The sequence below is a fragment of the Schistosoma haematobium genome, chromosome ZW (assembly GCF_000699445.3).
Source record: "Schistosoma haematobium chromosome ZW, whole genome shotgun sequence".
Lineage (NCBI taxonomy): Eukaryota > Metazoa > Platyhelminthes > Trematoda > Strigeidida > Schistosomatidae > Schistosoma > Schistosoma haematobium.
In genome coordinates, this window is record NC_067195.1 from 39064619 (window position 1) to 39088493 (window position 23875).

The 23875-nt window shown below is 34.0% G+C and overlaps 1 protein-coding gene across 4 annotated transcripts; it reads right to left on the reverse strand.

Annotated features, from left to right (window-relative positions):
* Positions 1–2944: 2944 nt before the first annotated feature.
* P4HA2_1 (Prolyl 4-hydroxylase, alpha polypeptide) lies at positions 2945–22617 on the reverse strand. 4 transcript variants are annotated; one of them, XM_051211328.1, is made up of 10 exons: positions 21459–22617; positions 18617–18843; positions 17003–17054; positions 13300–13395; positions 12149–12384; positions 10614–10684; positions 9051–9204; positions 7649–7711; positions 5221–5334; positions 3755–4220 (listed from the first exon to the last, which is right to left on the reverse strand). In XM_051211328.1, the coding sequence occupies exons 1-9, from the start codon at positions 22051–22053 to the stop codon at positions 5221–5223; spliced, it is 1608 nt and encodes a 535-aa protein (XP_051071375.1). In that variant the 5' UTR covers positions 22054–22617; the 3' UTR covers positions 3755–4220. The 4 variants fall into 4 exon arrangements, with proteins under 4 accessions (XP_051071373.1, XP_051071374.1, XP_051071372.1 ...); XM_051211326.1 differs by lacking the exon at positions 5221–5334 and having other exon boundaries at positions 2945–4894; XM_051211327.1 differs by having other exon boundaries at positions 2945–7615.
* Positions 22618–23875: the final 1258 nt, after the last annotated feature.

Genomic DNA, 23875 nt, shown 5'->3' on the forward strand with positions numbered 1-23875 from the left:
GGTTTTCATTATGAGGCGTCATAGTTCTTCTAAATGAAGACCTTCTGATTCCCAGGGCAGAGTTTAAAAGGTTTGAATAATTTTTTCTGGTTGTAGTTTTTTTAGCGAGTTAGTTTTCTGCGAGACGGGGACGCTAACCCCATGCCCAACCGTCCTCCTTGGGACCGACAGTAGCCCCCGGAGGGACTCCAGGCGGAGGTGATCGGCTGGCTGCTGGGATAAATATTCCGAATTTAGAAAGAGAATTAATTCTTTTGATGGAGTTTTGTTCTCTGAGCTGGATGGTTTGACCTGAGTCAGGTCAATCAGCAACCAACAAGCATATTGAAATCAATCTAATTTACCAACCAATCAGGAAAATCTTGCACAAATATAGGAACAAAAATCAAACCAATGGGAGACAACCAAAACAAAGAAGTAAACAATGACAAATTTAAGGTCAATAAGAACCAATCAACGTCGAGGTGTACAGAACAAGCTGTGAAACACATATGGAGAAATTCGAACACTTCACTTCTATCTGAAGTTTGTGCTGATGATGTCGTTCAGAAGAACGATGAAAACTCCACGACCAAACCATCCAGCTCAGAGAACAAAACTCCATCAAAACCATCCATTTGAGCTACAAATCTTCTCCACCATCTCTAGAGAATTAATTGAGAAACCAAAAGTTCATTCCAAGAAATTGAAACAGCATGCATTAACTATGATGCAGCAAGTGGGCTTGATTTCCAGTCAGTGACATTTTCCACCACTTTGCTTAGTCGTCTTGACACATCCAGTTTGTTTGTAAACGTACTATTTATGTCGTCGCAAGTAATAGCAAACTTTTCAATTCCGATTCCATTAATTTTAGTGACTTTAATTACTTTATTTATTTAAACAAATAAACATCGGTACGAGTAGGCACCATATATATGCTCCGCACTTCGTCATTTGATTTGTGTGAGGGCAGGAATATTCCCTGGGTGCCCAAACTGGAGCAGGTGGTTTCCTCAGGGGGCCACACCCCAAGTATTTGACCTAAAGGTTTAGTCCACTAAGTCGTGGAGCAAATTTAGGAGGAGCAATCCCATGGTAGCCAATGACCAACAATAGGTTTATACGCCATTTATTCTCTCGGGATCCTGGAGCGCAAGTGCCCCATTCGTTTGGTATCAGGGTTTTCCAACTCACCTAGTTGAGTCCTGCTTGTCCACCGACCCCGTTCGGGCTCCGGACATTCAATTTTCGTCCCCTCAATTTCGTGAACTACACCCCAACGAGAGAAGGCAGTGGCTCTATACGCGTGGCATTGTGGGAGCATTTCATGAAGGGCAGCGGACTCCCCCCAACTTCGACAGCACCAAGGCATTCACACTAAAGATGACACAGGTATTTGAAGTTTGACAACGCTTTAACCAGTAACACCATCTATTATTAATCTTACCCACGTTGTGAAATCAAAAGTCGGGAGCGAAGAGGTTCGAAGATACATTTGATATGCTATCAATGTATCGAGAATCGACTGATCTAGACTGGCTAGCAATTGCAGGAGATGTTAGGCACGGCGTTCCCACTCGTGATCTGATGCGGATGCATGACCGAGAGCCTTCAGCTAGGTGAGTCCATTAAGACTAATGTGGTCAGTATCCAATGCCGAAGACTTACAGAGCTATTGATTTTAGGGATTTATTTACTGCTACAATACCATCAAGTGATTTGTATCATATTAAAAAACGACTGTATCTGTCCAACGGTGTTTTCCACAACTTTATTGTTGACATTGGTAGCATCAAATCTAATAATTCAGTTAGAATGTTGACAACTTACTAGCCACGGAACTGAAGTGTGGATAAATACGCACGACTCCAAAGTCCCTTCATTCTCATGTGCAAGCAAGAAATTTCAAATTTTTGGAAACATACGTCAATTTCATTGCTGCTGCAATATTCGAAGACCCGGAGAGTAGAGTAGATAAAGTCGTTTAGTGGGGAATTGCCAGATTGTACGCAAAAGGAACGATGATGTAACTGCCTGAGCAGAAATGTCCTCATCCAGGAACTGGTTTTCCACAACATATAGGTCTGCTAAAACAGGCCAATAAACCCGTGTTTCATATACGAGCCAGTCAAAACAACCGAATACGTTTTAAGGAATCAGGTGCGTCTGTTCCAATTTTAGTTGTTAATTCTAATACTAATGAGTACATTCTAAATCACATGGAGTCTATACCCAATACACAGCCGGACAGGCACATGATGGGGTTAAGGAAAAGTATAATCGATTACAGATATTTGGATGCCTATTCAAGATGTGGTATCTGTACGACCTAATGATTCCTTTGTACTTGATTGCCCACCGGTTACGAATTCCAAATATAATAGATTCACTTTTGATCATCAGGATCTACTTGCTTTAAATTGTACTATTTCGAGAATTTTCAGTTAGTACATTAATTCGAATACTTCTAATTATCATAGGTACACCAAGTGAGTCTTGTGCAGTCAATCATATAGAAAAATTACCTAATCATAAGATGTTCATCATATCTTTTTTTTCTCCTTTAGTTTATCTTCTCAAGTAATGATCTTAGTAGCTATTCTGAACCTCGCCAAGTAAATTTCCGCTTTGAATAGATGTCGAGTTGAAATCCATTGACTTAAATGTGTCGGAATATGGTATATGGTTATATTTCGATTTCCGTAAGAATTTTCGTTAACTAAATAGTCGGGGAGACGTGGTTCACTATGCTCATCTTCCTTTCCAGAAGTGAATTTGATGTGATCTGAGAATGTGTTCATTAGTTAGGAGAAATTTCTGGCGAGAATCTACATATTTGAGTTTGATCTAATGGTACCGGCATAAGTAAGCGACTTCATACGAGATATAAATAGACTAACCATAAACGGAGATCCCATGGTCTTTCCGTTTGTTTCATCAGGGAAATTCCCTTTGATGGTGGAACGCGTTGAACTCAAGCATAATTTGATTGCTTTCATGATTAAACTAATGCTTAGTTAACATCTACTAGATAAAGTGTTATGATGCATGTGTCTCTTTGTCCAGAAATATCTTGTATATCGGTTGTAGGATTGGAGTGATCTTTGGAGTGCTGAGAGGTTTTCTAAGTAAAATTAGGTTTAATTTTTCTTTTAACAGAATGATTTGGTATGTACTAAGAGTTCTGTGTGAAGGATCATGAACCATCCTTAGGTCATTAGAAGTAGTTTTTGTTGGTGATGTTTTCTGTTTTTATGCTCTCTTTGAGATTTTCTAATTTCTTGATTTGTCTACGCTTGGAATCGGTTATATTTGGTAGACTTCATTTAAACCCTAAATACATTATTTCACATCTCTTTTTGTATTTGAACTAACGTGATGCAGTGTTAGATTTTTATGTCGTTTTAACAAGTTCACTTAATTTTAAGTTTTCCAGGTTGTAAATTAACACTATCCCTAACATTTCCTTATTGTCGTTAAATAAAGTTTATTAAAATTTTCCATTTAAAAATAGCTGTCACACATCATAATGGATTAAAATCCAAAACAAGAAGTCGACAGAATTCTGTTTCGAGAAAGTGAAAGTTTAAACTTTTCTTTTTATCCACCAAATGAACAAAAATACTCGATTAGTACAATGCGTTTTATGCTCAATTGGTGAGTGATTCAGGGTCTAGGTTATGTGTATTCTGAATGAACTAAAAATTGTACCTTAGTTCGTACTGAACATTGCGATCTAGGTTATTATTAAGCGACAAGTCAATGAACAAATGGGCAACAAAGGTAATATAATTGTAATTTATCTGAATACTTTACAAGCTATTGTTATAGCGTCAAGTTAATTTTTTAAAAAAACAGCCGGAAATTAAGGCAGAAAATCAGGGCTTAAACGAAGTAATGTATTCAGCAAATGTTTATTTCATGATCTGTTAGCCGTTATCAGTTGATTGTAGCACCACAAGGTAGATTAAATAGTAATTATTGATACCATATATTCATTATTAATAATTAATGCATGAAAATTTACTTATCAAATTCAATACCAAAACCTAATTATGAAATGATTGTCCTGCAGAGCTGTTATTAAGTATATCATATTTAAAGTGTAATAGTATAAAGGATTCTTTAACGATGATAGTCATTACTCTGAAATCAAATGGTATTTGTTTAATTGGTTCTTATCTTTTTGTTTTTCCTCTTCGATGAATTGACTAACTCCAGTTTGCGAAACATATACACTAATAAATCAATTTATGGTAAAAAAAACAAACTTAACATTCCGTCCAATTACCATTTGAATATGAAAAAAAAATCCATTATAAATTCAACTGCTTAATAATAAACAATGAGTCATCATATGTATAAGCCATATGTACCAGTAGATTGCTCATTTCTTTTTTAGAAAGTAAGCAGATTATTTAGTGCAGGGAAGCAAAGAAAAATAAATCGATTAAAATTGATTATATTTTACACATTGAAGTATTCACTAATGTGCTAATTTATTGTTTTGAATGAAAATAAACATTTCGAAAGTGATTTAACAAAATCATCAATGCTTAGCTTAGTTAGTAGTGACATAATGAATATAAAACGAAACAACGAACAAATAATTGAGTAGATGCATAATTTTTAAAGGAATAAAGCTGGATTATATTTAAAAACCATCATCTGTTTCAATTGCCCCACGCTCTAATTCACATGGCCTATGAAATTCTTGACCGCGTTCATGAAACCATAGATTCATTACCCATTTCGAGCCAGCTAAAACTGGGCAAGCAGCGTGTCTAGTTCGTAGGTCACCTTCTCCACTAGGCAAAAGATTAAACCAGAAACCAGCAGCTCCTTTTTTAGGGACTACACGTGTACCGATACGGTTAAATACAGTGGCTCCTCCTGCTTGTACATCAGATAACTAGAAGTATAAAAAGAGCTGACGTTTAAATCATCAACATTCAGAATTTCATGTTGAGTATGTAACATAAGCCTTGATCAATTATTTAGAAATCGTGAAATTTTTAAATGGAAAAGAAAGAAACTAGGAAGAATTTTCACGTAATTATAAACTGATCGAAAAATTGTTCTTCATTCCAGTGACAGTTAGATCTCAGAATGAGTTCTTATACAGCTCTTTTTTGTTTTGGCTGGACATACACTTCTATATCATAACAGATATGATTATCACTGAAAATTCACATAGAAGTAAATAATAACTAAAGAGTAGAAATCACCTTCACTTACTCAGTGGGAGACTTTGATAAATTGATAAGTTTGATGTGATTGTGTGTTACACCAAAGTATAGATGGACTATAGAAGATATCGACACACAAAGGCAATAAGTGAACCAAGAGACACTGATAAAAGAGACAATGATGAAGTGGAATAAGTTATTGTTAAAGAACGTTGGCTTAAGTAAATGGGATGCTAACAGGTTGCAAACAGCCATTCAGTGCTTCAAAACTGTGAAATTGTGTGGTTGTTTATGAATTTTAATTTATCCATCCCAAATAGACATTAAGAAATGTACATTTAATATGATGGGGATCTTTAAACGATTAAAACGTACATTTACAAAAAAATAGTTTTTTTTTTAAACTCCGTACACACTTTGCATACTACAATGCATAGGTGTTAACTTTAACGTTAGAACGATGAAGTACTTAACTTTCGAATAATAGGTCGGAGTTTCAACATGTGCTTCACCTACCTTAGGTTGGAGAGACGGATAATATGATTAACCGCTACACAAATAATTTGAACCTGTGCTTAACGGATAGGTCACAAAAATGAGCAACTGAGAAATAAACGAAATGGAATTAGACTAATAGTTAGTGGAATCGCTGCCAGGTATCAAGTACTGTTTCGTTACATGAAACTTGAAAACATAGGTATTATCTCGAAATTTATAGTTTATGAAGAAATGATCAGTGTATGCTAGTATAACATATGGTATAATTTTTAATTTCATAAGACTATGTCCTATAATTTTGTTTGACAACTACTGTCGATCACAGTACTGTGGTGACGACAAGTTGGTATTTTGTCAAAAGCTAACAATCAAAAATCATGTCCAGAAATAACATGATAGGATCAGTTTCTACAGCGAACTCCATTGACGACATGTTGGTTTTTTCTTCATGGGAAATCATGTAATGAAGTCGATATAATTTCCAGATGCACCAAAGTGAAAGTCATTCACTTCATCTTTTACTTACATAACCTAAATCTTACACTCAGAAAATTGTTCTTAATGTGAACTAAGCGCAGTCTGCGATAAATAAAAAAGATTCTCATTTTTACGCAATAAGATCATATAACCTAAAAAATCTTAACGTGTTATATTTCAGTGATTCACAGTTCCTCTAGATAATCTTACCAAGATGATCTTATTGTAGTGGTGTACATATTTGTAAATCTTACATCACTCAATGGACTAGAATGCAAATGTTCTTTTACAGTAGATAAGGAGTATTTATTTGTTACTGATTATTTTTCTAAATAATCAGTAAACTTGTTGAGGTATGAAACGAAGCTTTGAATTAGAAGTAATTATGTTGTTGACAGATGGAAACTAAACAAAGATATTCACGGTTACAATAATTATAAATTATAAATCCAGGGTAAAATTGCTTGGAATATGAAAATGAAGATACAGTAAGGTGAAAGAAGTAGACCTGATTTTGATGAGTTTAGCTTAAAAACTATTCACACAGTATATTCAAATAAATAGACATTGAAGAACTTCTATGAACACTGCCAGTCCCAAACATGGGAATCCCATTTAATTGGAACCTATTTCTATCGGTCAATTTGTCTTGCAAAACACTACTTACTTATCTTGTTGTGTTTACGCGAGACATAAAAGCTCTTTCGCAAAGTCTTCTGTTTCCTTACTCGGGTGTAGTAATGATTGTTTTTTATTAGCCATCATTCTATTTAGTTGCATTGGATCTAGTATTGCTTCAGAAGTATTGCCTATTGTCCATATTCAGACCTTAGCCTTTACTAATTCCTGTGCTCAACAATAATAAGATTTAACGAACGGTCCCCATCTTGCATAAAACTTACCTAATTCCTGTAATCTTTCTATCTATTTAAAGAATCTAGGATCATAGGAGGTACATTAATCATATCAGTAGCTTAATTGCGCTACAGAATGTGCCGGTTCAATATGACTCTCACATTAGATACTGTTCCTCTCATCCTTGTCTTAGGAATGAAGATAGTTATACTCGGCGTGACAGAATCCACTAAGTTTTCTCCATCCATCTACGTTCCTAGTACTATGTTGAAAACATGCAGTAAATTGACAGAAATCGAAAAGATTCAGTTAACGTAAAACCTAAGAGCAGTAAAATTCCCAATATTTATTTTCATTATTATAATCATTATTATTTCTTGTCAAGTCTTTCTTGTATAACTTCTTTCTTATGTAGCTAACGTGTATAACGGTTTCAGTCTACACACTAACTTCAGTTCTTCAGTTGAATAAACTGTCCTGACCTCCATACTCAAATTGGCTCTGGATAATCGCAAGCCAGTTAAAATATAAAAAACTGAAATTATTTCAGGAGTTTAATAAAAACTATAATTCTGGCTGTTCAATTCCGACTGAAAGTACAAATGTAAAGTTACCTGTGGAACTAACTAATAAATAATAACACTTACATAAAAAATAATTGTAGCTATTCTGTTCCCATTTTTAACTTCGAATGCGTCTTTTTCTCTTTTCTGCAAAAAAAATTTAGCAAATTAGTAAACATACTATGCACATACTTCTAACAGTTTTCGTCAAGATATAATACATCGTATTCATTTATCATCGGTAAACAAAGAGGATATTCTGCTAGTTTACTAAGTTCCTTTATATATTTATTGTAATAAGGTAAAAAGATTATGATGACTGTAGAATACCTTAGAATGAAATCCTAGATATCTTCAATTTCTAGTCCATTTATATTATTAGCTTAACAAAGACCAAACTTTTCTAATTTTTTTGTAATATGTTGCTTTACTTCTGAAGATTCTTTTCCTTTCTACAAAGAGATGATATTTTTAAATTATCTAACTGATCAGCTAATAGTTAATTAATTTATTTTTGTGAATTTTAAAGATGGCTTTGATACAAAAAAATTGGAATTCACTATGTATTAATACATCCGATTCTGATCGAAATCTATTGATTATAAAAATGTTAAAATTTGGGGATGGTAGTGAATTCCATTTGTTATTATATGTTGGAACATGTTAATATGGGATTTCATGACAACTACTCTATTTTTTAGTGAGAAAACAAGCTTTGTGGGGGGTAAGTGGCAATCACGCACTTCGTTACAGTAAGTAAAAGAACAACATCAAAAAATCAATCAGTGGAGAGACCAAAGTTAACTATGGAATTCAAAAGAAACGATAATAAAAGTCCCAAAGAATGAAGAGTCACAAAACATGACGAAGCAGGTATCTAAAACTACTTACTTCTTAACAGTCTTTCTACCTGATATAACGCCAGTATTACGAAGTTCATAATTTAGAACTTGATTGCATTCGTCAAGAATGACCCAATACATTTGATTCAATACAAGTGATTTACAAGGAGGCAGACAAGCAGAACGTAATACAACAAGACTCAACTATATTATAAACCTACTGTTTATGTTTCAGGTATTCAGTTTAGCCAATAACATTAAGTGTACGACTATTTGACTTACAGAAATATAATCCAACCTATAAGAGTCTATTAGATCCACGTATAGACTTGTCATCAGAATCGTTACTTGTTCAATTCGTCATTATGATCACCATAAATTATCTACACTAAAAGTCAATTTACAATTGGAATAGCTTACTAAAGCTAGTAAATTCGTAAACAGTAAGGATTGCTTAGATATTGAGACCACGATTACTACGGTAACTAGAAGTAAATTGTTGACCTTGACATACAATTTTAATGCGAAACCCATCAACATAGCAGAAATTTAACAGGGGGAGCTAAAATTCCATTGCTGTAACTGGAAACTTAAAAAGCTAATGTCTAGAGTCTGCAAAAAATTGAAAATGTTTAGGAACTTACTCGACCGAAATCAAAATGTGGAGCGTAATGTCCACCCAACCCATAATTACCGACTTGTAGATCTTCAGCAGTCTCAAGGGACAAACCTGTAACAGCTCGTATACGCTGACTTATCTGGTCAGTAATTTCAGTCATAGAATGAGGAAGCCAAGCGCTAAATGAAAATGGACCACATGTTAGTGAAGTTGGTGATAAAAAATATTGTTCAAATGATGACATGATTGTTGACTAAATGAGTATTGTAACATAATTTGTGTTACATACATAAAGATAAAGCTACTATGATGATCAACTAATAAAATAAGTCTAAAGTGATTGAATATCTCATGTTTCACATCCAGAACATACGGACAACTAGATCGGAAACCCTTTACGAGTTCTTAGAAAACGCAGTTTTCCGAATAATGGAACTGGTGCACTTTCTAAGTAATTTTCTATATGATTTTCAAAAAAGTATATCGTGCGTAAGTGCAATAGATTTGAATAAGTCACTATGATGTTAACCTTGTATTATAATTTGAAACTGATCTAGATATCTTAACAGTGTGTTTCGTCGGCCACACAATTATCTATAATTCATTTTGATAAAAAAAATATGTTAACCATACGACAGAAAAAATACATGTATTCAAAAGACAAGTAAACTTGCTAATGCTTTACTAGAGTAAGAATGTAACGTATCTCAGTCAAACCGACAACTGTTTATGAACCAGAAGAGTTCAACAAAACTACCGTCTTTTACCTACAAACTTCAACAGTGGGATAAGTTCAGTTCTTAATAAATTATGAAGAAATCGATGTTTGATTTAGCCGAATAGTCATAATCATAGATCAAGAGTGTTTTAAAAATATCAACCGCTTCGTAAATTAATAAGTCACAGTCTATACATCATGGTGTTTATATTTAAGCGATGTTAGGGTCCTAGATATGAAGATTATAAGTCGAAAAAATAGCATATAGAAGGTTCAAAGACCGTAGCGTAAATCTGATTGTCATGTTTAATTTCAAGTTGATCACGGGCTTTGAAGAGAAATCAAGCTGCCAATATAAGTTAGTAGTGCAAGTATTTCAAATCTGTTGGTATCAAGAGCGAAATTTGAGAAAAATTATGGGCTTTGAATTCCGGCCACTAAATTTTCGTTTTAATGAAAAACGACAAATATTGATTGATGTTATCAAAAATAAAACGGTGATGCAATGTCTGTACGATTATTCAATAATTTCCATCACTAGTACAAAAACCATTTGATTATCACGATAGAGGTGGTAAAACAGAGTCTGTATTAGAAATATATTTAGTTACCACAATGTGTAATGATGAATAAATTTCTTTAATTATCATCTCGGATTTGTTTTTAATCTATGGGAAATGATTCACTCTTGAGATAAATATTCGAAGTGTATGATTTGCCTCTAAAATTGAACATTCTGAAATATGAATAGTTTTATTTAATCTACTGATTATTATAACATTTATGTACTGTAAAATAGGAAATAAAAACCCACGTCTAGTTAAAATGCCGAGATATTTAACAGATTTGTGTGGTTTAAAAATAATTCACCTTTTACTGGTTCTATAAAATGCTACCTCTAAGTTGCCAGTTACTGGATTTTTAACCGTCGCCCTACGAAGCTGAAAAAAATTTAAAGTAAAAGAAAATGATATCACTTACGTAAAAAAAGAAATGTGTAAATGTGGTGTTTGAATGAACTGATGATTCCTTTGTACTTGTTGAATGCTTGATTTCGAATTCCAAATACGGCACATTCGTTCGTGTTTGTCTAGTACTTCGTTATTTAATTGCGTTATTTCTGGGATTCTTAGTTTATACTGTAATTCAAATACTCCTAATTATCACAGTAAAATGTGGTATAACCGTCGGGTAAGACATTTCAGAGAATTCCTTAGTCATAAAATATGACCAGAAATCGAATACAACTTCATGTATGTTGATGAAAAGGTTACCGAGTAATATCGATACTTCACTTACATAAAGTGATTCGTCACAAAATCATTCAGTCTAAGATTTAAAAAAAAAAACAGTGGATACTATACGGATGCAGTGTTTGGAGCGTGGGACCCTTATTAACACAAGAGAGACATTTGAATAATTATTTACTCTTATAACACTGTTATTTGTCCCATGACCATTTAATTGATATCGGTGATGCGAAGTAACTCTTCTTAATCTATGGATTTATAGAATTTAATTGTGAACCTTGTCATATATATATTCAAGATACTTCGGTCTAAATAGATGCATATAACTATCTGTATATAACGAACTGTATTTGTTAACACTTCGTAATATATTAGCTACTAGTTTCATCTTCACAAACTGGTAGAACGATTATCCCTCTCTGAGTTAATAAAAAAGTAGAGCAGTGGGTTACTTAAAATATGTGCAAGTTATAGCTTACAGTAATGGTCATTTCGGATCATAGTTACGAAAACGTCAAAAATAATTCGTAAGCAGATAAGTACGAAAATGTGAATAAAACTTTGAGAGGTTTTCCTTAAACAAAAAAACAAGACCGGTACAGCAGTATTACATCAAGTTCAGTGTAGCCCCTAAAAGTGTAACCTCTATTGACATCAGTTTTCATAGTTGAGACGCTGAGTGAAGACAGGGGAAATATCGAAAAAATAGAAACTTATATTCAGTCGACAGACAAATATCTATAGTTTATCTGGAAAGCTATCAGTGACCTAGGTAATCCAGAAATATTAATCCAACGTTGAAACATAAGTCTGTTGTAAATATACTACGATAAAACCAAGTGATAACTCATTCTTCTGAAGTGCAAAATAATCTGTTTCAAATAATTTATAGAACACTGAGTTAAAACGTTTAAACACTGATGAACTAAAAACGCTCGATCCAACATTCACAGCACAGTAATCTATCTTTGCAATTTTCATTTACGTAGTTATAAGTTCCATACATACTCTAAAAAATAGTTTTAGACTTCTAATAACGAGTGTTTCAATATACTGAACGAACCATTTTTCAGCTATTAATTTGCATCAAATGTTCTTACATTCTAGTTTCTAGTGTAAAAAAAGCTAAGAATATAATTATGAAATCGAACTAACTCTTGGTGTAGCCAGTTCTTTGATTTTTTCAATCTCCGATGGGAAAATCAAATCGTACCACATTACAATACGTGGATCAGGGTTTAAAGTTTCCTCCTTAATTGGACCAATTCTAAAAAACGCATGAGGAGTATAATATTGACATGTTAGGTGACGTGATGGGACTGTAGGGAAGGGATTTTCATTACGACATAATGATTCGTATAGCTCAGTTTCTTGATCGTGCTTTGATGTAGCTGGAATATGAAAAAGAAAGAAAAATTAACTCGAAGAAAGAAACTGTGTGACCATTATTCACTAAGACAAATCATATCTTATTGGCATAGATTGAAATCATCAGGTTAGTGATCGAAAAAAGCCATCCATAAACTTTACCCTTATGGTTTTCGATTGAACTAGTATCATAACGTTAATTTTTAATGCTCGCTGAGCTTTCTTATGATTATCGGAAACAATCCTTCTTAAAATCATCGAGTATGTCCTAGTGTCATTTAAATGACGTTAAACAATATTCAACTATAATTCAACACAATGTTACACAGTTCAAAATTGATAATTATGTCAAACGTTTATGTAGATGATGTGTCTAAAGCAGTTGAGAAAGAGATTGATACAATTATGAGGTATAGTTTTAGAATTTGTGATAACACATTTGAATAAAAAGATACTAACCACTACATAGGTTTTCTAGATTAATTATTTACGTGAACTAAACATAACTAATATTACAGCCCAAAAGTACAGAGATCTATTAACTTATAGAACGAAAATTGTTTTCTTTTTTCGAAATGGAAGTACTGACAAATCTGCACAATATCACAATCAAATTTCCTGGAATCTGTATCGCACATTCACTGTTGATAAACGAATTAGGGTTTATAATTAAATAACTATTACTTCATTTGAGAAATATTCTTTATTGAATTATCGTTGTGTTCTACCAATTTAAATGCTGTTAAGTGTTAATATATTTGGGCAGATAGGCTAATGGTGACACTGGATGTGATCGCTGATTAAGATGTACACAAGATAGTAATACTAAAGATAACTTTTTGAGAGAAACCAAAATGATGAATAAGTGGAGTAATTAGACTACGGATTTGAAATTTAACATATATTCAGAATTGAATATAATCATGTGGAAGAGTTACCTTGAGAACGAGGATTTGGACCTATTCTTCCTTCACCTCTGCCTATTTGTTCTACATAGAAGGCTTCATTATTGATAGCTCTTGTATTTGTCGGTTCTAAAAAGAAGTATACACATAATTATTCATCACAATTATTAGGAAAGAAAAATATTTCCCTAAATATCAAATCATTAATCCCCAGGAACATAAGCAATTAGAGAACTTAATAATAGCTAGCAAAATCCTAGTTATCCGGAGAGTACCTGAGTAAAAGACACCACAAATAACTTACTTGCTTACGCCTCCTACCCATCGTGGAGGAGCATAGGCCACTCACCAGCATTCTCCATCCAACTCTGTTCTGGACGATCCTTTCGAGTTGCTATTCATCATTTTCATATCTGCTTCCCATTCCAGACAGTGTGCTTTTTGGTCTTCCTCTTTTTCGTTTCCCTTCAGAATCCCAAGTTAGGGCTTGCCTCGTGATGCAGTTTGGTGATTTCCGTAGTGAGTGTCCTATCCACCTTCAACATATTCTCCTAATTTCTTCTTCAGCTGGAAGCTGATTTGTTCACTCTCACAGTAGGCTATTCCTGATGGTATCCGGCCAATGGATGTTGAGTATCTTGCGTAGACAGCTATTTATAAATACTTGTACCTTCTTGATGATGGTTGTAGTAGTTCTCGAAGTTTCAGTTCCGTACAGTAGAACTGTCCTGATGTTCGTATTGAAGATTTTGACTTTGATATTGGCTGACAGTTGTTTTGAGTTCCATGTGTTCTTCAATTGTATTAATGCGGCCCTTGCTTTGTCAATCCATGTCTTTACTTCTGCATCTGATCATCCTTGTTCATCGATGATGTTTCCAAGGTACGAGAAGGTTTCTACATCTTCTCCATCCAGTGTGATTAGGTTGGTGTTCTCCATGTTGAATTTGAGGATGTTGCTTCTCCCTCTGTGTATGTTGAGACATACTGCTGAAGAGTTAGCTGCTACACTGGCTGTCTTGACCTGCATTTGCTGTTGTGTATGTGATAGATGGACCAGGTCATCTGCCAAGTCCAAATCGTCTAGTTGCATCCAAGCTGTCCATTGTATTCCATGCTTCTCATCAGATGTTGAGGTCTTGATAATCCGGTCGACCGCCAGAATAGTAAGAGAGAGAGAGAGTGAGCAGTCTTGTCTAACTCCCATACTCACTTGGAATTCAACTGTCAGCTGTCCTCCATGCACGACTTTGGAGTATAGTCCATCGTATGAACTCCGAATGGTGTTGACGATCTTCTCAAAAACACCCTAGTGTCGAACAAGGTTCCATAATGTTCTCCTATCCACGCTTTCAAATGCTTTGTCACAGTCAGTCATGTTGATTTATAGTGACAAGTTCCATTCAATTGATTGCCCAACAATGATCCGTAGTGTCGCGATTTCGTCTGTGCACGACCGATCCTTACGAATCCAATCTTTTGATCTCAAAGCTTAGCGTCTACCGAATTTATCATGTGGTTCAGCAACACTCTGTTGAAAATGTTTCCTGAAACCGATAGTAGTGTGATGCCTCTGTAGTTTTTGCATTTGCCCAGATCTCCTTTCTTTGGAATCTTGATGAGGTGTCCTTCTTTCCAGTCCATCGGCACTTGTTACTCCTCCCAAATCTTTGTGAATAGAAGGTGAAGCATGTTTGTAGTTACTTCGATGTCTGACTTCAGTGCTTCAGCTGGTATGTTGTCGGGTCCTGTTGCTTTCCCTCTCTTGATTTGTCTGGTGGCCATCCTGATTTCTTAGATTGTTTGTGGAGTAACAACTATAGGAAGGTCTTTGTGTGCTGTTTCGATGTCCGGTGGGTTCATTGGAGCCGGCCTATTCAGGAGTTCCTCAAAGTGCTCTACCCATCTGTTCCGCTGTTGTTGAATTTCAGTGATTGGCTTGCCTTCTTTGTCTTTCACCGGTCTCTCTGATTTATTATATTTCCCTGCTAGTTTCTTCGTTGTATCGTAAAGCTGTTTCATATTTCATTCTCATGCAGTTTTTCCGCCGTCCTTGCTAGTTCTCCCACGTATTTCTGCTTGTCGGCTCTAATGCCCCTCTTCACTTGCTTGTTTGCTTCTATGTACTCAGCTTGTGCTTGGACTTTCTATGCTCGTGATCGGCTCTTCTTAATTGCTATCTTCTTGTTCTTCCTTTCTTTGATCTTGCCCAGTGTTTCGACAGAGATCCACTCCTTATGATGATGCTTCTTGCCGCCCAGAACCTCTTGACACGTTGAAGTTAATGCTTCTTTGATACCTTTCCAGTTGTCCTCCATAGTAGTTTCTTCTTCCTTCAGTAGATCCTGTAAGGCTTGGAACCTGTTGTTGAGAGCTATCTTGAATTCATTGAGTTTGTCAGTATCTCGAAGGAAGGCTGTATTGAACCTTTGTAATGCTGTTTGTTCAGTCGTTCAGTACTTATTCAGCTTCAGTTTCATCTTGCAAACCACCAGCTCATGATCCGAAGCTATGTCGTCTCCTTTCCTTGTTTTCACGTCTTCCATTGTCCTTCTGAATGTTTTAGTGATCCAAATGTGATCGATCTGGTTCGCCTTGGCATGATCTGGTAAGATCCATATAGCTTTGTATATGCGTTTGTGTGTAAAGTGGTGTCACCCATAACCATTTTGTTGAAGGCCTATTGATCTGTAGCTATTCATTCAGTCTTCACGGTCTCCCACATTATCCGGACATTCCATGTACTTATATTGACTTGACTGTTGTTCTGGTTTTCAGAAGGAGCATCAGTCTCGTGACTTCCGAAGAATTCCAGCTTTCACCACGAGGCGTCATAATTCTTCTGAAAGAAAATCTTTTAATTATCGGGACAGAGTTTAAATGCTTTAAGTGATATTCTGTGGATTTCTACTCCAGTATATCATTTTATTTGAATGTTCTTGAACAGTTTTTGGCTTCAAATTTCTTCCGATGAGCACAGGTGGAGAGCTGTTATTGTTGTCTTTTGGAGTTTATTCAGTTGTACATCAAATCTATCTCGGTACATTTTTTGTCTGACACTTGCGGATAAAGTGAAACAAGTTTTTCTTTCGACTATTTAGTTTTCTACATTCCAAGCTTTGCAGTGATCTATCTGATGTCTTGCCTAGTCAAACATCCAAGAAGTGGAATCGAGAGTTCAGTTGTGACCCTGTCGCGAACTTAATTGATTGGTTGCAGCTATTTAACTCCTTGAGCATGCTATAGAGGTGTCATAATTTTTTTGAAAGATCTTTTAACACCCAGAACAGAGTTTAAATGGTTAAGTTTGTTAATTCTGATCAGTGTTTTTTTTACAAGGTAGTTTTTTCGGGATAGGGTTGCTGACCCTATAGCCAACCCTCCTCTTTAATCCGGATTTGTGGCCGGCAGTATTCTTAGAAGATCTACAGTCGGAGTTGCTTTTAATGAGGTAAAACAAAATTTCTGGTAAGCTGTTGTATTTTATAACACCACTGAAAAAGGTATCAGTGTTATACTGTGGACCCTTTTGGTTCATTTCTAAGATATAAAAGAGTTACTTTTGGACAATAATCATAATTCCATTATGAATATAGAATTTGTTAAACCAATGCTATCAATTCAGCTGAAACGCTAAACTGAGTACCATGACTACAGGAAAATATATCTGTATATTTATTCTGTCCTGTATGTTACTTGAAGTAAATTTTAAGTGAATAAGTCAATCTAAACTTACCCTCTTCGATTAGCAAACGTGTCACGTTCAGTGCTTCAGCATATCTTCCTTGCTAAAAATGATAGTAAAAGTATGTGAATCATTTAACAACCGGGTGTTACTACTAATGAATTCATAGAATTAAACAAAACAGGAATTAGCTTGAATATGTCTTTTAGTAAATATTTACTACTGAAAGTTACTTTAAGTAGAGAAATATCTGGAATTATTTAAATAAAAATACACTTGGAGATTACCACCTATTACAAATGGAAGCCTTATAACAACAATGAAGATAATTAATTTAAAAACGTTCATGTAATTGTGTTTTTATTTTAGGGCACCAAACAAATGTAGTGGGAGAGGGCCGAGCTCCATATGTATCAGAAATTAGTGATCACATGTCAAGATTATTCTATTTTACCTTAGCTTGAAAGACACGTCATTCATTTTTCACGATAACACTCATTAAGATTTATGTTTACTTTGACATGATTGTGGTCAATGACATCTCCAAGTAAATAAATCAGGATTGTTATGCAACACTGAAGAACATACTGAGCTTTTAAAGATTCCGTTAAAAAAATTTTAATAGTTGAATTCATGAGTCGGTGTAAGCTAGACCGCTGCTCAGGAGTCCTACAATAGGAGGAAACGGCCGTCCAGTGCTTCCAGGTTTTCAATGGTGGTCTAGCTTACGTCAACCCTTGAATTCAACTATTAAAATCACTACAATCTCCACAGACCCCATTCCGAATAAAAGAAGTTTTACTCACATAACAGCGAAAGTTTTTTTGTTAAACGATTAAGCTTGGACAACATGGAAATTACAAAAATAGTTACAAGAAAATAAAACATCCATCAATACATCGGTTATTATCCGTGGCTCTAAATTAGCGATTCCACTATATTCATAAATATTTTGTACACAAAAATTCATTGTTAAAAAATATAAAACAGTTAAACTATCTCACGAAGGTATTTGACATTTCTCATCTTAAAATGACTAGTAATTATTAATGAATTATTACTAATCAAACAGGAATTGTAATATTCAAATGAACAGAAACTGAAAAATGACAAAACTGCGATTTTTATGTCATTAAAATACTAATGAATATGAACGAAAACGGTTTAGGATTATAATACAATCCCGTATCAGAATTCCTATTTATTCGTGGTTTAAACATTTGCTTGATGAAAACGATATTAACTTTCATGATATTCCTCTAGATTGTGAGACAAAGTAAGTTGATGTGTGTCCTATCATATGAATTCGAAAATCTAACACTTAAATTTCATACGTCAGTACTCCCTTAGTCTTCAGATATCAAACGTAAAATTGAAACAAATTAAGTTACACAAATTCAAATAAACAATTATTCAAACTACCTGGACTTTCCAGAATGAGAATTTGTAAGTTGACTCAATTGTTTAGCGCTTCAGTAAGAGATGCTAATCATTTTCCAATAACTAGGTGAGTAAAAAAATCAGTTTGTGTTTATAAAAGCCTTAAATTCAAGTTGTATAGTGTGATCGTTAAGTAAAACAGTAGAAATACCTTAGAAGTCGAATGATTAAAAACAAGTTTTCGGTATAAAACTTAAACAGGTTAAATGAACAACTTTCACTTACTCGTCCAAGAGAATAGGCAAGATAGTCTAAAATTTGTCCAACTGTCGGTTCAGTTTCTCCATTTTCTTCAGTTTCGTCACTTGCGATGGTAGTTCCTTGTGCATCAACTTCTTTTTTCTGTTCTAACTCATCAAATAACCGATCATAGGCTACACGAAACCATTCTTCTGATTGTTCAAAATCGCCCTGTGAATAGGCATGTCTACCTACTTCCAAGCATTGAGCAGCTGAAATATTGAGAAAAAAAGTCATCGAAGAATTCAATTTTTGCACTCAACAGAAGCCCCATATAAACTTAGAATATTTAACCGCGGTTAAATTGAATAATGTTGAGTAAATTAAATTGTAATTTATAGTCATGACTCTACTTGACACTACATCTATGCGGTTCGAAGCATTATGTGACTGTCCGTTTAGTGGTACATGCCATCATGTAATTAAATCATATATAACAATTACATGAAATAAATAATAAAACTTGGGAACAAGAGGGAACGTAACAGTAAATCATAAATGCTCCGATATTGTAAATAATTTGTTTAACTGAATCTTTCATAGTAGCGATCGAGATATCAGTAAACGGTAATAACCGACACTTGTTCGGTTTTTGGCAAATTGGTTTACTTTACAGATCTGTTCCTGACTTCTGATTAACGCTTTAAAAAATAACACTATAGATTCAAGATGTTTTTGTAAGACCTCTGAAAATCTCTTCAGCATCTTCTTTTGCCTAACCCTACTGACATTCTGAATAATGTAGTTGTAAGTGACTAATTTCTATGATCCTAAAAGAGATGATGATGATTTTGACAGCGTTACTAAAATATCTGTTAAAGCAAGTTTTCGTCGGAATATCACTATCTTAAGCAATAAATATTTACGAAGTTTTCGAGTAAGACTTTTAGTTAACTAGGTGTATGCACGAAACCAACTAATCACAATATCAGATATCACAGGTGTACTCTAATTTAATTAAAATGTTAATTATACTAATAGTGTATGTAAGGTGACTAATAAGCATAAACACGGAGTGATTATACCCTTAAGTCAAGAATTCCTACTTTCAGTGGAAATCGAGCTTCTACCACTTTGTGTAAATCGTTACAGATAACAGTAAATGTAATTCAGTATACAAACTTCCGTTAATATTTTATTTTAACTGTGATCTACGAAAAAATACATAGACAATGCTTATTTTAAAAAGCAAATATATTATATTTCTCTAAGTCATGCTTAGTAACACTAAATAGGGTTCAGATAAAGAAAAATGTTAGACAGTGTTTAGAGTTTCACTCCGTTATCATATTTAAATAACAGTCAATTGGTTACAATATAGAACTATAACTTTAAAGTACTATGAGCACAAGTAAAGAAGTTGATGACAGAGATTTGAGAGAATTTTATTATGAGAAAACCTTAGGAAAAATTTTAAACAATCACGCTGTCATACACAGAAGCTGCCAGTAATTCTGTGCTCTATGACTCCTAATAGCTTCAACATTAATATTGATTTAAGACAGAAATCATCTACAGATTCGCTCGAAATTTGTTATTGTTTTTAAAAAATAATCCATCAAATAACAAGGCTGGAAACAATAGAAAACAATTATTTTTTTTAAAAAAAAAATAAGCACAATCTGCAAAATTAGACAAAATGATTTAAGAATTTACTGATTATTTTCAGTGATTTGTCCTACAATTACACGCAGAAATAATCATGATTAGTATAAATTAGATTCAAGTATGTAGATTGGAACAATTAATATAGCAAAACCATGTACTCTCTTAGGTAGTCTCTATAGTTAATCATTTTTCGTATGAGATAAAATTGTCCTATTGGATTAAGTGAATAATATTCCAGCCTTTTAATTAGATTGTAAGAATATTACATTATTTACTAACAAATTAAGAAATTCATGATTCTTCAGTTCAGTTCGGTTTAGGATTAAAATTATTTATAAATCAACCGAACCTCCATCAACCATCTGGTCTATAAAATTAAAAATAGCAGTATCAAAAGCGGATCTTTCTGTAATATGGGTAGTAAGTTTGAATGAATCAAGTCAGTACAGTAAGACGATCCAATGAAAATCAAAGCAAATGCCTACTGCTTACAACAGCTCAATGAAGTTGTAACTTTTCAGAAATACAGTTTTAAAAGTAATTCTACATATTAGACTCCTATTATTGTGACCTAATATGTAGGTAAATCAATGGTAATAAAATTATACTGGAATCGTTAAGCTATCTCTCGACAGTATAATTAATAAACTTTTAGAGTTCACTTTAGAAATATCTCATTATATATGCAAGAACGTGAGATAAGTGAGTCAATATGAACAGGAATCTTCCGCTATTATTAATAAAGCAGTAATCGTTAATCATCCTAGTTTTTCCCCCTTTAGATTACTTACCTTTTAAAGTCAGTAGTAAGTAATCACGGAAAGGAGAGGTACCTATACTTTCCATTGACATAACTAATTCAAGAAATATTCTTAATCAACTTGGTAGTATGCAATCTCTAGAAAGCTATTCATGAACTAACACTGAAATGCTCCCACCATCTGTTAAAAGAGTTTTCATTTGTGAAGTATTTTTTGCAGCAGATCGCTCAATATAACAATCAAAACCAACTGGTGAGGATCAATTCAGTTAATAAGATGCTTAAGTGGTACATTTAACCACACTCTTTATAATCTATGAATATTTCAGTTGATCTCAAAACAGGATCTTAGGTTGTCCATAGAGGTCAGAAAAGTTCAGACATAAACACTAAGGAAAAACATTCTATTCTAAGAAATTCATCAAGATGTTGCAACTTTTAAAAAGTTACTAAACTTACCACTCAGTTGAGGAGTTGACAGATTATCAATTAACTGACCGTAAGCAAGCTGTCTAGCTGGTAGTTTATATGTAGACTGTAAGCGTAGAATTGCATCTACTGCACCACTGATATCATTATCACCAGGTAGCATATCTGTATGTTGTTTAACACGTGATCGAATTGTATTCATTGTGATTGTGTTTTGAGCATCAGAAATATTTAAATAGTCTGACCCATCAGTATCACCCTTCTGAAAACCGTTTGGTACATTGTCAACAAGTTGACTGATTTGTGATTTCCAACTTGATGAAAGACGCTTCATTGTAAGATAAGCATTAATCGGATTGCCTAAATATTCTTCTAGGTCATTATTCTGTTGACTTAGTGTTGACGAGGCGTCACTAATTGATCCATTAGCATCCAACACTTTGACAACTTTCCGAATACGATTAAGACGTCTCTCTTCAAGGGCAATGTAAGAATTTAGATCGGACACTAGTTCTTGACTTAACCTCCATGCTTTCGTTATATCAATAACAGCAGTGTAGTATTCGGCATTTATGTTCTGTTGAAAAAGCAGTAACCAGGTGATAGTGAATGAAAGCAACGCCATTCTCGTTGTTTACAGTAGTAGAAAATGACCCGTTAACAAAAATATTGTGTTAATCAATCAGGGAAACTGAATATGAATTTTTATGATCGACAGACAAACAGGCAGTTCATTTATAATAAGCAGGAAAGTAAGTAAATAAACAAAACATCGAATTCCACCAATAATGTTACTTAGTTCATTTAGTGTGCCTTTCAATGTGCCCTTTACATGAATTTATACGAAATGGAAAGACAATTGATTATTTCCAAGCCTTTTTTATAGTCGTTAAATGAAAGAACTGTCATTGGATAATGACGGAACGCACACTGGTGAAAAGGGAGAATTGAATAATCCCAACAAAATTGATTAGAAACTATCGTAAACTGACGACCAATATAAGAAGGAAAATTGTTATCTAACTACTGTTTGGAGTGTTGATACGGTACCCCTTTTGTTGATAAGTTCTTCTGTTCCATGCCTGAAACATACGATTAAACCATTTCAAAGAAATCTAATGATCAGCATTTACATGAACTCAGTTTGCTAAGAAGAAGAAATGAAAAAACTGCTTTTGAAAATAAAATAATTTCAGTCGCTGAGATTATTTCAAATATACTTTTCACATAAAATGTCCTCTCTATGCTCGGCGCCCAATTTCTGTCAAACTATTCGTTCTAATCTTGACGAATATTTGTACAAATGCTTTTGTTTAGCTCTACAACGAAAAGCTAATTTGACTGAACGTAACTTTTCCTCCTTCTTCCAAACTGGTAGCTGATAAAAGCCTGAGCCAATTACATAACAAACCATTCGTTCATTTCTGACATAGCTGTCTATCTTTTAAACTTTCCAGATCATTAAGATACAATAATTTACAATTACACAACTAAGAAAGTCAAATTGGATAAAGAATTGAATGGTTAATTCACAAATAACTAACAGATCAAAAACTAACTTACCAACAGCTTACACAATAATACTGCAAGAGAATTACTTTTTTTGTCATGTGCGCTTTGTTTAAACAAAGTTATCATTCTAGATACGGCCTTATAACCTTCATATTTGACCGTTGCGTTTAGTGTCTGCTCAACAAACATTCTGTCATTATGAACATGAAAACTAATCATCTCGTAAAAATAAGCAATAAGCTAACAACAGTATCTGCAACCCAGGATCGGTTATCAAAAGACTAGGAAAACGCCATAGTAAGTTCCGTCTTCAAAACAGTTACGAAACATAAACCTGAGAACTATCGACCCGTAAGCCTAACTAGCATGGTTGTTAAAATTTTAGAAAAGATTATTCGTAAGTTGTTTAAGCATCTCGACGAAAACCGGATTCATTCTGAAAAACATATGTAAGCGAACAATATTGTTCTCGATTAGATCTTCATCAAGGTTTACTCTAATATACAGTAATATTTATATAAATATACGAAATCATTATCGTATTCCTATTAGTTTTCCTTATGGGGTTCGATCTGGTCTCTTAGAGATAACAGAAGCCATAAGAATTCGAGTTAACAAACCAAGTCTTTGTATTCGTAAGAAATTTGTAACACTTATCTCTCCCTTGGTCTTAATAAGTGGTTTCATTTATTATTATTCTCCGTACTCTTTTTTCGTTTATCTTTTTTCACCTACTCCACCTACTTTTTATATACACTTCATTGTCCAGTTGTCTGAACATCCTTTATTACATAATCTTATGGTTTTTATGAATACCATTTCAGCATCCATATTTTTCAAGGCATTATGAAACATCGATTCAAGCCTTTGTTATTCTTATCACAACTAGTATACCTGTCATCATATTATCACTTTGTACGTTTTACTTATTAAGT

What these genes read in the sequence shown, in the direction of transcription:
- P4HA2_1 (XM_051211326.1), bottom strand. Translation starts at nt 22,053, where the DNA reads ATGGCGTTGCTTTCATTCACTATCACCTGGTTACTGCTTTTTCAACAG. An exon ending in TTTTATAGAACCAGTAAAAG is followed by an intron (nt 9,205 to 10,613) that starts GTGAATTATTTT and finishes ATTTTCATTTAG; the next exon opens with CGCTTGGCTTCCTCATTCTA. An exon ending in TAGCTACAATTATTTTTTAT is followed by an intron (nt 4,895 to 7,648) that starts GTAAGTGTTATT and finishes TTATACTTCTAG; the next exon opens with TTATCTGATGTACAAGCAGG.